The sequence below is a fragment of the Homalodisca vitripennis genome, chromosome 3 (genome assembly GCF_021130785.1).
Source record: "Homalodisca vitripennis isolate AUS2020 chromosome 3, UT_GWSS_2.1, whole genome shotgun sequence".
NCBI lineage: Eukaryota > Metazoa > Arthropoda > Insecta > Hemiptera > Cicadellidae > Homalodisca > Homalodisca vitripennis.
In genome coordinates, this window is record NC_060209.1 from 67,174,459 (window position 1) to 67,191,560 (window position 17,102).

At 31.4% G+C, this 17,102-nt stretch overlaps 1 protein-coding gene across 1 annotated transcript in view; it reads left to right on the forward strand.

The window, feature by feature from the left end:
• LOC124357014 (ATP-binding cassette sub-family C member 3-like) overlaps window positions 1-17,102 on the forward strand; it is an 82,643-nt gene that overhangs the window by 887 nt on the left and 64,654 nt on the right. Inside the window, exons 2-5 of the mRNA XM_046808385.1 lie at window positions 4,034-4,210; window positions 7,949-8,074; window positions 14,439-14,588; window positions 16,358-16,483. Coding sequence (XP_046664341.1) covers window positions 4,034-4,210; window positions 7,949-8,074; window positions 14,439-14,588; window positions 16,358-16,483 — 579 coding nt within the window. The remainder of the gene's footprint in view (window positions 1-4,033; window positions 4,211-7,948; window positions 8,075-14,438; window positions 14,589-16,357; window positions 16,484-17,102) is intronic.

Consider the following 17,102-nt stretch of genomic DNA (forward strand, 5'->3'; position numbering starts at 1 on the left):
AGTTACCCACGGTTTAGGAAGCAATTTCGTAGGTTTTGCACATGTATGTGACCGCGAGTTTCCTCTGGCTTAGCTACTGCTCTCATGTAAGGGAAATCGGTTTAAAGGCCTACATATCAGAACACAGACATTAGCTGACAGTTTCCCTTAAGATTTAAACAAATAGGAACTAGACAATGAAATGTGCAGCTCCATGCAGATATCAAATACAAAAGTACTAGCGAACTTTTACCTTGAATTTAAAGACTATTACAAAACCCATCTGTTGCTTTTTAAAAGAAGAAGGCTTCTCAAACCTATGTACGAGTATGTACTCGTATATATTTTATTGATCGGGAAAATAAGGCAAATCAACTATGGAACAAAAATACTAAGGCCGGAGTAATTTGTAATTGCTATAAATATAAACTTTGATATACTTTCTTGATCGTGGCAACAAGGCAAACTCAGTATTGTCGTCGGAAATATAATTCAATAAACCTGATTTCTTCTTCAGGTAAATATCTGTATTGTTTATTTTAACCTAGTTTGTAATTATGTGTTAGGTTAGGTATTTGCCTGAAGAATAGATCAGATTGCAGATCTCGAAACGTAGTGTTACTAATTTTTTGTTTTACTGAACGATGGTAAATGTCCGGAAAAATCCTGTTTCCTTTAAAAAAATTAAGTTATAATTTAGAATTTTTCTAGATGTAACACTAAAATACGCAAAGTACGAACAAAATTATGCAGCATTCGAAGTATTTAAGAATTTTTCATCTCACAATTCTCGAGATTATTAAGAAAGTGATAAGCCAAATTTCCATTCAGAACTGGAAAGTTAACACAATAAAAATGCTAACGTTTTTAAATACTCTCTTTACTCTGTGCCCCAGAAACATGCACAGAGATATCGAATGCTTGATTATAAAGTAAATATAACGTAATATGGTAAAATTTGAAGCTAACAGACAAAATTAAAATAAATAACTTAAATGAATGACTGTAAAGAAAAAAAACACTGTAAGAGGCATCATTTACACTAAACAAAGATTATTCAAATTAATAAAAGCTTAACATTAATTATTTTTCAAATACCCTGTCAGTTTCAACTGATAATATTTATACACACATATATTAATACAAAACGCAAGAAACTTGTAGGAATCTCTTTTACATGCCATTGGTTGTGAATGGAGGGGACGTAAAAGTGTAATATTCTGAACAACTGAATCACAGCAACCGGGATCAAATACTTTAAGCTGTAGGTCAACGTCATAAATTCTTTTTCATCCTATCATCTTTTGTATTCTATCATCTAACGTAGCTATGGTAAGAAGGGTTAATTCAATGTGATGTTGAGTTTATCTTCAGTTGACTTTGCTCTTAGTACAGTGTCTGGAATCAGACGTAACAGTTCCTATTGAATTAACCCTTCCCACCACTGCTTAACATTAACTCGGTTGCTCCACCGTGCCTAAAGATTGTGTCTAGAACATCGTTGTGGACTCAATTGTGCACCTGATGAATCAATGATACCTCTTTACCTAGATTACACATAATTTTTAGTCTAGTTATCTCTTCATACGAAAAAACTCCAGTTTAAAAGAATCTAGTATGTGCAGCGTCCGATTTCAGATTATGCACTACGAGGAAGGTGAACTGGATCTAAACTCATAATTTACGTACATATAAAAGCTGAAAACAATAAACTCTTGTGGAGCCTACGCAATTTCCTACAAATTACTGAAGGTATATTATACACTCGGTTAATACGGTAGCTTTCAATCTTTTAATCTAGTCCTTTATTTCCGAAAAGTTATTTTTCTATCAAAGACAACCTAAACCTATTGTTTCTGTGATTTACATTGTTGTTGATGTACTGAGTTGAAATCATTGTATTTGAAAGTATTTCCCCGAACTTTTCGTAACATGCTGTCGAAAATCCACGTATTAAAAGTAATACAGTTTAGATTTGTTGATTCATATTTATGGTAGAACGTTATTGTTTGGGGTTTGAGCTGTTATTTCGCTAAAGAGGTTTTCATCCAAAGGTGAATATTAAAGTACTTGTATTTCGGTGGTCATAAATGAAAAAGACTCTACAGACATACTTGTAATGGGGTATGTATTCGCAGTGTTTTTAACCTTATCATCAGTTTACACAAAATATGAGTCTGCTATCAAAACGTTACATTTGGAACTAGGGCAACGTTACGCACAAGGATAAAACTACAACACAAATAAGTTTAAAGTTTAATATTGAGAGATGAGATGGAAAGAGACGTCTCAACTCATGAGAATTACATTATTATATGTTCATTCCAAAATTATATTGGTAATTATATAGTTATGATCAATTATTATTGATATAATGAAGTACCTTAGATGCCGAGGAGCAATTTCACAATTGCATCTTAAGGGGATCTGCTTCTCCTTTGAAAAAAATCCTTTAAGCAACTGTTAAAATTGGTACTGCTACTTCGTTCATTCTTCTTGCAAAATGTGTATTGTTACTCTAAGGTCGTAATTGCCACAAAGCTGAGCAGATTCAATTTTATGCGATTTTGGATGAGCGGGAAGTATGTTAAAACATTCCGAGCATCCACTTCGCAGCTGCTGAAATAATTTACTACGTTAAGATAAAAATAGAGTTCCACAATTTTTGGTTTGCAACATATTTGTAGTTTGATATTTGCAATTGGAACACACACACACACACACACACACACACACACACACACACACACACACACACACACACACACACACAGGTCTGAGAAGCCTACTTCTGTCAAAGGATAATCAAGATTAGTTTTATAGTTTTATAACAGTTGTTAAATTTATAGAAATGTTAAATAGTAACTTTATCTTTTATATTTAATACTTATTATTTGCCAAAATGTACAATTAAACGTATATTTTTATTACAGCTTTTAATTTTCTCATTCAGATATTTTCTTACTCTCTGCTCAACAGGGTTGCAGAAAGCTTTGTAACAATTAGTGTTGCTATCAAGCTTACTTTGCTTTTACACTATAAATGGAAAAAGTGATAATAGTTAAACTAATTAAACAATGTGTTATATCAGCACATATGTGTGTGATAAACAATAGAACAGTTGATTACGTTTAACAGACTCTTTCAATTAATATTTGGCAACTTTAGAGACCAAGATGAGATTTTTTGCTACTTTAGAGACCAACGGGAGAGTAGCCCGAAGGGATTTTTGAAATAAAAATAGGCCTCATACCATAGACACTAGGAACATCCATGTAAAATTTAAATACTATCAGAATCAATTGAATAGTTTATGCGTGAAAACCGAAAGAACAAAGGGGCTTTCGCATTTATAATATTATTAGGATTAGGATTACGGAAAGAAACTGAAGAGAGATTATCCGTTAAGGGTCTGGCTAGAAGAGACGTCCTATAGGTTTTGGATACATCAATATGTTTTAAAATACACATCAACACATAACGAAGCTACGGTGGGAAGGTTTGATTCAATGTGATTGTTGTTTAGCTGCATTTCAGCTTCTACTTAGTGTAGTATCTGAAATCTGACACTGTCAGAAACTTGACTTTTGGAGGCTGGAGTCTACTACTGTTTGAGTAGATCCAAGAAAGTAGGCATTGAAGACGTTTAAACAAACTCTGCATCTTTTCTACATCAGAATGACATCTGACCAAATTTTCTACACACAACAAAACTATGGTGAGTAAGTGATGATATAATTTGAAGGATCTGATGTCGATTTGATATAAAGAATTTGTTTTGATCGACACCAACTTTTTTTTAATTACCCAGACCGACTCCAGATTCTAGGAGTCAAATCTATAAAAATGCCAGATTTCAGATACTGAATTGAGCGGAAAGTGAAATGGGGTTAAACTTAACATTCGCACACATCAATTTTAATATGTCTTTCACCAAGAACATAAAATTATATTTTGCTGTTAACTTGTAAATACCTTTTAAATTTTGTATTAAATATTGTTATTATCATAATTTTTTTATTCTGGTTTTATATGAGAATGATTTGTTGTATAGGACAAAGAACTCTCATGGGAGACGGAGAACCCAAGGCTCCCCTTGTGTTTTGAGAAGACAGCTCTGGTGTGGGGTCCATGTCTGCTGCTCTGGCTGCTCACACCTCTCGAACTGTTTGTTATATTCAGCAGCAAGTGTAGAAATGTGCCTTGGGGATTTACAAACATAACAAAAGCAGTAAGTTTATATTTTATTCTCTTTTGAAAATAGAGTATATTAGTATTTACTGACATATTTATTTTTTTTATATAATTTCTTTACCTGGTATATGGATGTTGTAGTATAGACAGGGCCGTACACAGCTGTGGTGTGCCCTGGAAAAGAAAATCGGTTAGGCTCCGTCATCTACTAACACCCTTCCTCGTACAAGTGAGGCAGGGCTGGCCTGGGTCCCCTGAGGCCCGGTAAAATTGGTTTAGAAAACCGGTCTGAGTACGGGCCTGACTAATAGAAAAGAGATTACGATTTTTTAACATGAAAGTTAATGTGTGCTAAACTAGTCAAACTTGTAAATGTAAGAGTACCACTTGATCATAGCAGCTCTCTACAACTCTCACGCTGCCCAATGCCCCAGAAAAGCCTAAAAAACATCTTTTGAAGCTGAAAAATTCTCTGAAAATTGTAAGAACTGTACCCCCATGATATAATGCCATAGCTCAATAAGTACTAAGCCAATATATTGTAAAGGCCAATTTTACTAATAAAATCATCGTCTTTTCCTTAATAGACAATAAACATAATTGTTGATAGGGGCTTAGTATTACCCATGATATACATGTAATTTACCCTTCTGCTGTTCACTTTAAGAATCCTTAGACATTATTAGGTTTTATTTTATGTTTTAATGAACAAATCAGGTTCCATTTCAAAGACATTTTCTAATTATTATTTTGCAAAGCATGATGACCGATGACTATCCGTACTTTAAGATTAGTTATATGAATAGGCTTGCAGAAGTATGTCAATCCATTGAGTAACTCCATGTAAAAGTGAGTGGTGATTGTGGTTTCCATTTCTGAGAAATCAATTTAGTTGAAACTTAAATATGATCAACTATAACAAATAAACTTCTGTATTAATGCCGTAGGCCTCTTTGTTTTGAGGCATTTATGATCTTTTTTTAAAGATTATTTATGCGCTAGAAGCTTGCAGTTCATCTCCAAAGACTTTACAATTGAGTCCTTGCACACCACCTGTTCTTAATAAGTCTTGATCAAAGCTATTTAGCTCAAGTTAAGTTTCCAAGATCAAATAGAAAATATAAATAAGACACTTGTCAACCATAACAATTTCAGCTTGTGCCATAGTGTGATGATTTTAGATAAATTCTGTTAACAAAATCAGCTTATTAAAATTGTACTGATGGTAGAAAATACCGAAACTTTCAGCATAACATAGATGAACATGAACTTCATAGCCAAAAGCCGTCCTCCTCTAAAGGTTTTTACGAAGGGATGGGGGTGGCTTGTATATATAGCTCAAATTTGTGGACAATCAAAATATTAACCAAATTACTATTTAACTTAATCATAAACAAATACACTAGAGTAAAGAGCAGATTGTAAATGAATACAATTCAAAATACTATCTAAAATACCATAAATAAATAATTTGAAATGAATACAATGTTGCAAATTATTCCCTAAACTACCATAAATAGTTATAAAAAAATTTAAAATACAGTAGTAAATTTTTCTTAACTAGTAATATAGATAAATTTAAATATTTCAAACAGTGTTTGATAGTTTCGATCTGCTCTTGATTAGTTTTAAAAATCGGAGAATACAAAAAAAGTATTGGAATTTTTCAAAGAAGAAAGGTATGGAATATTCCATAAGGCCGGAGGAAGTTAATAAACTAACCACATTTTTACTAGTAAGACTCACAGAAATGCACCAGTCCAACCAAATCTTTGGCAATCAACTGTTTAAACAGTTTTATTCACAAAAAGTCACACAAGTTGTTACATTACTTTAAGTAAAAGTTATTAAAATGAAATGTTTGTCTAATGTGATTCCAAATTTTACATTTTTCTAAGTGCTGTTGGTGAGTTGCAATTGGAAATATGAATATGCAGAAATACAATTTAAAAATAGTGTAAGCTCTATAAATATTTTAAAGAATAAAGAATCAGATTCATTTACATTAGACATAGAAAATGAAAACAAAATATTAGACTGTAAATGAAGACTGTCTAAACATTTTCAATAATGCAGTCAATATAGATTCTAATAAATTACAAACTATTACTGAAATATAGATTTAGAAGCTCAAAATAGGGTTATGGATTGAGAGTTAATTTAAAATTCCAAACATGTTTGTCTCTAATAATTACAAATTTTCTATGATTTTTGTATTACACAAATGTTTTTAACAGTGATTTTAAATTTGTAAAAATTTGTTTTAACGATCCAAAAAATGTATCAAAATATATTAAAATTCTTAATCAGTTAAAATGTTTAACAAAATGTAATAAATTTTACTAAACATACCACTATTTTAAAGAAATCAATACAATTTTGAACAAAGTTATTTTAAAAAATTGCATAACCGTTTCTTACCTATTTAAAAGAAATTTGTTAAAAAATGAAAGTCAAATAATTGTTTATTTAAAATTGAAGAATGAATCTAATTAAATATTGTGAAGTTGTAAAAAGATGTCTAATATTAGTACTTTTTTAATAAAAAACAATAGGTCATTTACATGCAACCCTTAAAAATATCAAAAACTTACATAAAAAAGGCATGAACTATTTAATTTTTTCACCCTTTCATCGTTTCAATTTAAAACAGTTTTTTAAAACTTTTGTGGTTCTTAATGACCACAAAAAAATTACTAAAATAAAGGTAGTCGTATTCCACGATAACCTTTCAACTCCCTATAGTTTTTATTCATGAACCAAGGTTTAAAACACAAACTAAAATTTACTAAAAAAATGTGGACAATGAGGAAAAATTCACTATTTTGATGTAATTATTAAGGCGTCTGTAAATAAATACATTACTAATGTTCATAAAGACACTATATCTATCAATGTGTCTGGTTTATATTATTTGTTTTTATGATCTAATAAATAGAAGACACACTCTTTGATAATGATGACAAAATCTTAAATTTTGATACAGAAATACGGATTGTATTAATGCCACTCTTATAAAAATACGTAAAGACACTATTCATATTAATGAATCTAGTTCATATTCTCTAATTTTCAGATAAAACTAAAAGGAAGTAAAATCGGTTGATAATGATGATAAATTTCAATATTTTAATAAAAAAACACAACTGTGTGGCCCTTGAGGGGTATACAAAACGTATTCCAGAAAATAATATTTATATTAACCAATCCGGCTTATATTCTTTAATTTTAAGATCAAATAAACAAGAAATAAAAATCTTTGAAAAGTAGGTTTAGAGAAGTTGTTCGTAACTGCATGGCAGTGTTTCGACTTCTGTTTTCAACACAACTGCTTTTAGAAAAATGGCTAATAGGTTCGTTCGATGACCTTTCGGCTTTAAAGTGCTTTTTAGAAACTGAATAGAGCTCTGAGATTAGCATCTTCACGTTAAAAAAAATTTGTCACACTCCAATGTGCTATCAAGTTGAAATATTTTGTATACATTGAATGATTTTCACTTATTAAACAGTGTTTTTCTTTGAATTGTAAGCTTGTTCTGTATTTTCTTGTTAGTAATAGTGTTATGTTCACATCGTTGCTAGCATATATGATTTTATTTGAGTAAAATAAATCTAAAACGGTTGAAATATAAATTAGTGTGGTACTGTGGCTATTATACATCCACCTCACCCTTATTAGAATTTTGGAATATTTTTATTGGCCTGGTACAATACTTCAAACCAGCACAATAACTTTACATGCCTTATTAAAACTATTGTAATTTTTGTTAAACAGTTGGTGAACATGTTTTTGATTGTGTTGAGTGCCACGAGCTTGCTCTGGTCTGTTCTCTTACATCTGACTGGAGAGAAGATTTATCCAGTGGACCTCTGGACACCAATAATATGTACTGCCACTTTTGTAAGTCTCATCTACAAAATAGTTTATGTTTTGTTTGTTGATGTACTTGGTACATACTTCGTTTTTAATACAGGAATATTCCTGTATTAATTGAAATTTACTTTTTGGGTTCTTTGGCAGAAAGTTACGCTTATTTTCAAAAACTGATATGTAGTTAAAGCTGAAATACTATTATATATATATATTTTTTTAAATATCATTCCTTTATGTACTTGTATATTAGTCACATGAAACTCACTGTGTTGCCATGTCATGAGCGTGCCTTCTGACTTACGTTGGATGAAACGATGAAGCTGATGAAGTGGCTAGAAAGCTAGTTTATCAGTTTGATTTGTTTCTTAGCATATTCAAGACTTGTATTTCACCTTTTAATGGACTCCTAGATGTCTTTTGGCTAAAAACAGTGCCACTATTAACTTAACATATTTTCCACATGCCCCACATGAAGGAATACCAAAGTTTCGTTCCGTGTGAGACATGGCTGTCAATAATATTAAATCATAGCTGCCCAAGGAAAACTAAAAACGTTCAACAAAGAAAACAAAACAAGCATAATTCTCTCTGGTTTAATGATAGCTTAAGAAAGTTGAGGAATACATTAATTCTGCTACAAGATCTGTTAAGAATACCAAACTATAAAAATAACATGTTTCTAAAAAACTGCTACATAGCTAAAAGAAAATTGTATCAATATAAAATTAAAGAAGCAAAGGTCAAGTAGGCTACAATGAAAGCATAATACAAAATTCAAAAAATAAATGTTCAGCTGCATGGCATGTAATTAAATCAGAGGCCGGTAACTACTATAAACGAGAAAATCTGATTCCACCCATTACAGCTGAAGAATTTAATAACCATTATATAAGTATTGGGGAAAAGGTAGTCCGTAGTGCAAGAACATTAAATAATAGCAATTTAATTTATATGCCCTATCTGAGGAAAGTTGAAAGGCCTTCAGAAACTTTTCACTTGAAGTGTGTTAGTGAGTTTGAGGTTCTTAATATTATGAGATCCTTAAAGTCTTCCAGGAGTGAGGATGTTTTTGGTTTTAGTAACAGAGTGATTAAACATATTGCTAATTGTATTGTTAGGCCCTTAACATTTTTAATTCATCTTTCTTTTCGCTGTTCTACTTTCCCAAACTGCTTAAAAAATTCCAAGAGTATACCACTTTTTAAAAAAGGTAATAGATCCAATATAGATAATTATCGAACAATTTGTATGTTTTCCAAAATAATGGAGACATGTGTTAAAAACCAAGTTTTAACATTTTTGGATAAACATAATATTTTAAGTAATAGTCAGTTTGGATTCCGCCCTGTTCGATCCACAACAGAAGCTTTGAATGAAGTTGTAAATAGTATTTTAAGTGGTTTTGAGAAGTGTGAGTATGCTAATATGACTCTTGTGGACCTAAGCAAGGCCTTTGATAGTATTTCCCATCACACTCTTCTCAGTAAGCTGAAATTTTATGGTATTATCGATGAACCATTGCACTTTTTTGAAACTTATCTTTGTGGCAGAATGCACAGAGTCTCAGTTGCTGGTACAGAGTCCACATTTCGAGAGGTCCTTGCTGGGGTTCCACAGGGATCTGTTCTGGGTCCGCTTTTGTTTATTATATACATTAAAGATCTGCCTTTCAATGTTCCATGTAAGACCACTCTTTATGCCGATGACACTTCATTTATAGTTACTGGTGAATTACTTAATGAGGTAAAAACTCATAGTGATGGGGTAATGGAGGTTGCTTATTCTTGGTTTAATAGTAATAATCTAGAAGTCAATACTAATAAAACAGAATCAATTTGCTTCACATTGAAAAAGAACGTAAAAGAAAATTGTTCTAAGCCAGTTAAGTTGCTTGGAGTGGTTTTTGACCAGAAGCTTTCTTGGGAGGCTCACACCAACACAGTAATTTCACAACTGTCTAGGGCCTGTTTTCTACTTAGAAAAATAAAATCTTGTGTTGGTGGAGATATGATGCTTATCTCCTACTTTAGTGAATTTCACTCTCACTTGCTATATGCTGCAATGCTGTGGGGAAATAGTAAGGGTGCTAGCCAGGTTTTCACATGGCAAAGAAAGGCAGTGAGAATGTTGCCCAATTTAGCTTATCAGGATGATTGTAAGCAATGTTTTATTGATTTTAATATAATGACAGTTCCTTCCATTTTTATATTTTAAAATTTAATACATGTAAAGAAAAACCCAAATGAATTTGTCTGTTTTAATGAGGTCCACGACTATTATACTCGAAGGGCACAGGATATTATTATACCTTCTTCCAGGCTACCAAAGACTATAGCTAGTCATAGACATTTGCAAATTAATGAAATGAAATGAAAAATGCCTTTATTTACAGAGGCAAAAGTCCTCTCTACCACTTAACCTCCCAACCTACTCAATTAAGTGTTTTAACAAACTACCACAAGAGTTCAGAAGTTTAGAACTTCAACCATATTCATGTAAATTGTCACGTTGGCTTATAAGTAAGGCCTTTTATTCACTTGAGGAATTTTTTACAATAAATATTAATTTACCTTAGAATAGGTGGTTGTGTGGCAGTTTCTCTCTGAATATGGCTTTTTCTGTTTGCGCTGACCTGAATCTATTGTAGTATTCTTTCTGTGTTTTGTATAAGCACTTAAATGTGTCTGGATGGTGCAGGCCTTTGGGCAGTGTGGACTTTACCTTAGTCTCATGATCATGTTTAGACTAATTATATTATTATGTATTTTAAATTAACATAATATATAGTATAATATAGTTTTGTATAGTGTAATGTATTATACATTTTATTTCTTGACGTTGTCTATAGCAATGTAAAATTGACAAATGACAATAAATGAAAATGAAATGAAATGGCAATTGGATTTATAAAAATTTAATTTCTCTTTACATGTATAATGTCACAGAGATTTGCTTGGACAAACTTGACACACTGTTGTAGGTGGTCTTTTGAAAGCATTTGAGGGATCAATGTTGCACATAATTCAACTTTTTCCAAGGGGTCACTTTTATCATATTACGTTTACTTTCTAAGGATTGTCCCCTTCGTCCTCTGCAAAGACAACTTTAATTTTTCTCTTTGATTTTTGCAGGCTTTTTCAACTTTATATTTTTATAAGTTCTTGAAATCTTGAAAATTCAGCTTTCACAAAGCAGTGACAGACCACTTTCCTGGCAATAGGCTTCATTTCTCAAGCTTAGTGCACTTTTCAATGATAGTACAGTGGAGTCCCGCTAATCCGAACACGTGTAATCCGAACGTCGGTTAATCCGAACAGGTCCAGGAGGAATTATTTATAACGATAATGAACAGTTATAGGAACTAATTACTTAAAAAATGAAAATGGGTGCATCATTTCGTACATAAACAAAGAAAACTTTAATTAAATAGACATACAGTATTTTATTAAGACAAATTGTGTACGGTACAGTACATAAATAATAAAGTTATATACAGTACCAAATTGAAACTTATTGGTTAAGTATGAGTTAAATTACTGTATTAAGAAGTGAAATCAAACAAAAATTGGACGTACAGTACTGATATTATTATTGATTACAATATTAATTGTTAAAAGACATAAATTCAATTATTGTCTTCTGTCGCATTGAAGAGAGTCTATTGGATGACGCGTGGACCCGTACAATATCCAGCAAGCTCACATTGCTTAACAATAGAACTCTCACACTAAATACGGTAAATGTGCTTAGTATTCGCAAACACGTTTATTTGTCAAGAAATACAATGCAACAGTCAGAAAACATGTTTTAATAAACAATGTTGATAATTCTATAACAAAATAGACCCATTCTCAAGTTTAAACCGTATTTTTCTGTAATTCTGGCTAATCCGAACAATCACATAATCCGAATAGGGCTCGGTCCCAATTAGGTCGGATTAACGGGACTCTACTGTATACATTATTGAAGTAGGAGACTGTTTTATACACTCCAATTTTTGGTGCCTGTATTCCAACAATAGATTTTTATGAACAAAGTTGAGATAATATTAATTAGAGAATCGTTTACATTTTTTGTTTTCTTTTTGTAACATGCTTGAAAGAAGAGGGTCTGACAGGGCTCTGAACATAGGTTTTATATGGGGCATCACTTCTTCAAGAAAAAGTATTTTTGTGATCTTAGATTCCCTTACATTGAACCAATTTGCGAATCCACTCTGATAAATTCTATAACACTGAAACTTCGTACATAGTCAAAATATACTTATTATCACATTATTTCTTGTCATAATAGAATTATAAACATTACATAATGGTAAAGAGGAAATTTTAAAAATTGTTTTGAAATTTATACCAGAAGTTAATTCTGATTGTTTTGAGAAACATTACAAACTAAAATGTAGGGCTCCAATGGTCACACTTTATTTTCTCAACCTTTGATTTTATCTGGGTTTGTGTCTGTCTACTGGTAAATTGAATTTGGAAAGGGTAGTTAGTTGTTCTCCACCTTAAGATATTTTAGGAAGAGGTCTAGAAAGCCAGCAAAGGAGACATCAAATTGCTAAAAATAAACTTTTCAAAAGTTATTTTTAGACTATTTTTATTCAATACTCTAAAAAAGAAACTCAACAAATTATTATTTTAATAAACGTAGTGGTTAAATGTTATTTATCAGGATTGAGAATCATGAAGTTTTCAGAGTTTCAATTGCTACTCTTTTTGAGCCCACACAAACATTTTTATATTCCTGATTTTGGATGACAAAAGTAGAAAAGCTGAACTTTTGAGTTGATCATAGTTTATGCCATGCAATCATTTAACCTCCAACAACTACGGTCAGTGAAATTGAGTATAATGTAAAAGTTTGTGTGAGAACAGTGAATATGTCTGAAAGGAAATAATATTCAGAGGCATACTCGTAAAGTGGAGAATCTAACACATTTTTTCTGTAAAAGTTAAAACTACAATAAATTATTAATTCAGAAAAGGTTTTATTATTAATTATTAATTTAAATTGTAAAATTCATAAAATAACATATTATAGTTTCTTTTCCTCCAGTACTTTATTCAACTAGGATGGTTTGATAAAGGAGTGCTTTATTGATGTTATTTCATAGCCGACTTTATATTATTGTCATTTTTTTTAAATTCAGTAAGCCTTTCCAAACCAAATGAGTCAAAATTAAGTAAAATTGTTTTATTAAAGTTTCGAATTTAATACTTTGACCCCTTTATTGTGCTCTGAAATTTGCTTGAATCACAAACAGCTCCCACACCCCAAATGAATCCAAAAACTTTAATTATCCATTGGAAATTAATTGATAATATGATGAAATAAATTTCTTTCATCACCATCAGTTCTGACATGACAAGCTTTAGACATGCACTGGTAATGTCCTTTTTGTTCAAGCTACTAAATTCAGATGATAGTAGGGTAAAATATGACTTATGTTTAGAGCCCTTCAAAGACATTGCAGTTATCTAAAGTGATAAAACCTTTAAAAACTGGTATAGCATCTATAAAATCCATGCATTTTTGTTATTGTTCTGTTAAGTTTCAATAAACATGTTTTAATAAACTAATGTTATTATAAGTAGTGAATTTCTAATATCAAGAAGTCATAACATGAAAAATGAAGTTTTGTAGATGAGATGAAAAAATAAAAAAGTGTACCGTACTACAAGACAAAAAAACAAAAAAGGTTAACAAAAAGTTGTGTGTAACAATAGAATTTTTCATTTATTATAAAAAATAGATTGAAATTGTTTTAGACTAATCCAAACAACCTTTGCAAGTTAGTATTATATTTAGATTTTTCATTTCAAACAGTTTGTTTTGGTAGAGGAAGATCTTTGGAAATAAAGGTCGTTTTATATGCGTGAAGTGTCCAGGTAGTTAATCCGTGAGAATTAAAACTGAACTAATTCATTTCCAAAACATAAATTAAAAATTGATGTTTTGACATGTAAACATTTATGAACCTAAACATTTATAAACCTAGAGAGTTCAGTGATGTGGGGCATGAGGAAAATCCGTTACGTTAATGGTGGCACTGTTTTTAGCCAAAAGGCATCTGGGAGTCGTTGCAAGGTGAAATCCCAAAACCTGGACTGTTTAAACTAACTGATTCTAAATCATTAAAATGCAATTTAAACTAACTGATTCTAAACCATCAATGCAACTTGTTGGCTTATAATACTGTTTGTAAAGTAATTAAAACTCAAATATCAAAACGCACTATTAGAGATTTAATTTTAAATTAGGCATGTTACCTGTATGAAGTGTTTTTTTACAGGTAAGAATATTTTGGTTGATTCTTAGGCCTTGGCATATTCTATTATATTTTGTATACGGTTAGTTGTAACATGACTGATAATAATGTTTGTGTCAGATATTGGCGTTGGTGCTGTTGGCATGGGATAGGGTGAGAGGACTTCAAACTTCAGGAGTGCTGTTTGTGTTCTGGCTAACTTTGGGTTTGGCTGGTGTGGCGCAGTTTCTCACCGAAATTGAACAACTCAACTTAGTGGTGGACAATATGGTTAGTTATGATAAATGCTACCAATATTCATTTTTTCCATTAAGTATATTTTTCATATACTAAACTTTGTTTAGTGCAATAGTTACAATTACTAGCAATAATACTGAAATGGTTTAATTTTGAACATGGTAAATCAATTTGTATCCCTATTTTTCTACTCCAAGAGTCAGCCTACTGTCAAGCACTTAGGCATTAAGGTGCTACTGAGCTCCGCTGAATTATGAAATGAAGCCACAGTATTATACAGTTTTCAGCAGTCTTACAAACTTCTATCAGCAAATTAGCCTTTCTGAGGATATATACCATCTTTGCTTAAAGTGTTGACCATCGAAAAACACTTATTAGCTAGGATAGGTCAGTTTGAGGCAAGTGTTCTGCTGTTTCATCTTGCTTACTGTATAGCCAACAGAATGAATTTAGTGTTAACAAAAGTGATTATGCAGTCTAATTCTGTGACTGAACCTAAGGAATAAATGATCCAAGGTTTTGAAGTAAAACCTTAATGTTTACATCTAATAACGTAGCACCAGTTCACTCTCCCTTGATGCATAGTCTGGAATCTGACGCTGTCGCAGACTTGACTCCTGGAATCTGGAGTCATGTTCGTCTGGAGACTCTAAAAACGTTAGTGATAATGAAGCTCAAACTGAACTTTTTATATCATTTCGACATCAGAGATAGCTAGACTACAAAATAAAGTGTAATTTAGATGAAGACGTATTCTCATTGTCTCATCTCAATTGCTCACCTGATTTCCATCCTTTTCCCAACGTATTACAGTTAGCAGTCTTCTTCATATATATATATATATATATATATATATATATATATATATATATATATAATCTTTGGATGATTTCATAATTTACAGGATTATTCTGATTTTATTCTAAGTTTTGAGTTCTGGTAAAGCGGCAAGTTTACAAAAGTTTCAGCAAGAGAGCAAAAATTATCATTGAACAAAATTAACAGGTTGGAGGTGGGAGTTTAATTCAAAAGGGAATAAGGGTAGAATTTCCTATTATTAAACCTTGTTCCAATAAGTGAAACTCTATCATGTACTAGAGGACCCATTATAATGATATTTTAAATATAACTACTATCAGTACTTAATAACTTCGCTGGACTTGTTAATTTAATAAGTTCACTTACGACCGAAAGAAATATTACTATAGAAAAGATTGCAATGTTGAAAAATGCAAATGGTAGGTTTTAAGTGGCATATTATACAAGACAAAGACATTTAACTAAACTATTTGTAATTGTATAATATGTGTAATAAGGCCAACCAAATTTATATTCAATTATTTTATGTGGGTATATGCTATAAACAGTATATGCTTATAGCATAGTAATCTAAAATTGGTTTGCTGTCATGTAATTTAAAGATAAATGTAAATAAATAATCTCTGTATATGAAAGGAAAAACTCACTGACTCTCATCACTAATTTTCCAACTTCCTAACATCATAGAAAGTTGAATTTTGATACACTCATGAAAGGAAAACTAAAGCATTAAAACCTTTAAAGTTAATTTAACTTTACACCCTTTTCAAACCATTACCTTGCTAAAGGCAAGATTCTTGATGAGATTTAGCCAATGAGGTTGAAGTCGATTTTTGAGGAACATACATCATTGTACCTGGTCAAATTAATGTGATTGTCTCCATTGATTTATGTAAAATTTGAATTGTAATTTTTTTAATGGTAATATATTTTTTACTTCTATCTGTTTTGATATCTCTAATTTTGAAATTGTTTATTTACAGTATTCTGCAGAATTGAAGCACAAGATAGTCATGTACATCGCCTACTATCCTTCTGTAGTGTTAATGCTAGTTCTAAATATGTTTGCTGATCCACCACCGAGAATAACAGACTATCCTAAGCACCAGGTAGGCCTAAACTATTGTATCAAAGCATAAAGTTCTACACTAATACCATATTTACTTTTATAGTCTTTTTTCAGTCATCGTATCATTTTCAAAAGTGATCATAAATATTTAATAATTTTGAGATAATATTAGTCAGTGGAAAAACTTCAAGATTTTATTTCTTACTATATGTCTATGCTATATTTTCACATGCATGGAGAAGGTTAACGAGCCTAACAGTGTAATCACCTCTTGATGGTAGAGGGTCCACCAGTTAAGTAAGAAGAAAAGTGGTCCAGTACTGGAGATCTGTACTGCATGGAGGTTAAACTACTTTCTATGCTGCCACAACTCTCCCCTCACCCCTCTCACCACAAGTAGAGATGCACCTCAGAAATTGGTTTATATTCTTCCCAATTCCAACTCTTGTAGGAAACAACTATGGACTTTGCCAGCAGACTCTCCCTCCTACTTCCATAGCATAATATGCTGTATTATAGGCAAAAATACTTTTGTGGAACAGTATTTCTTTATTAGTTATTATGTATTTATAGTTGTTATTGCTTGTAAGCTCATTATTTGTTTAGTGAAGGAAATAAGAAAAATCAAGGGTTAATTTTCAGTGTTAGTGGTAAAGTCA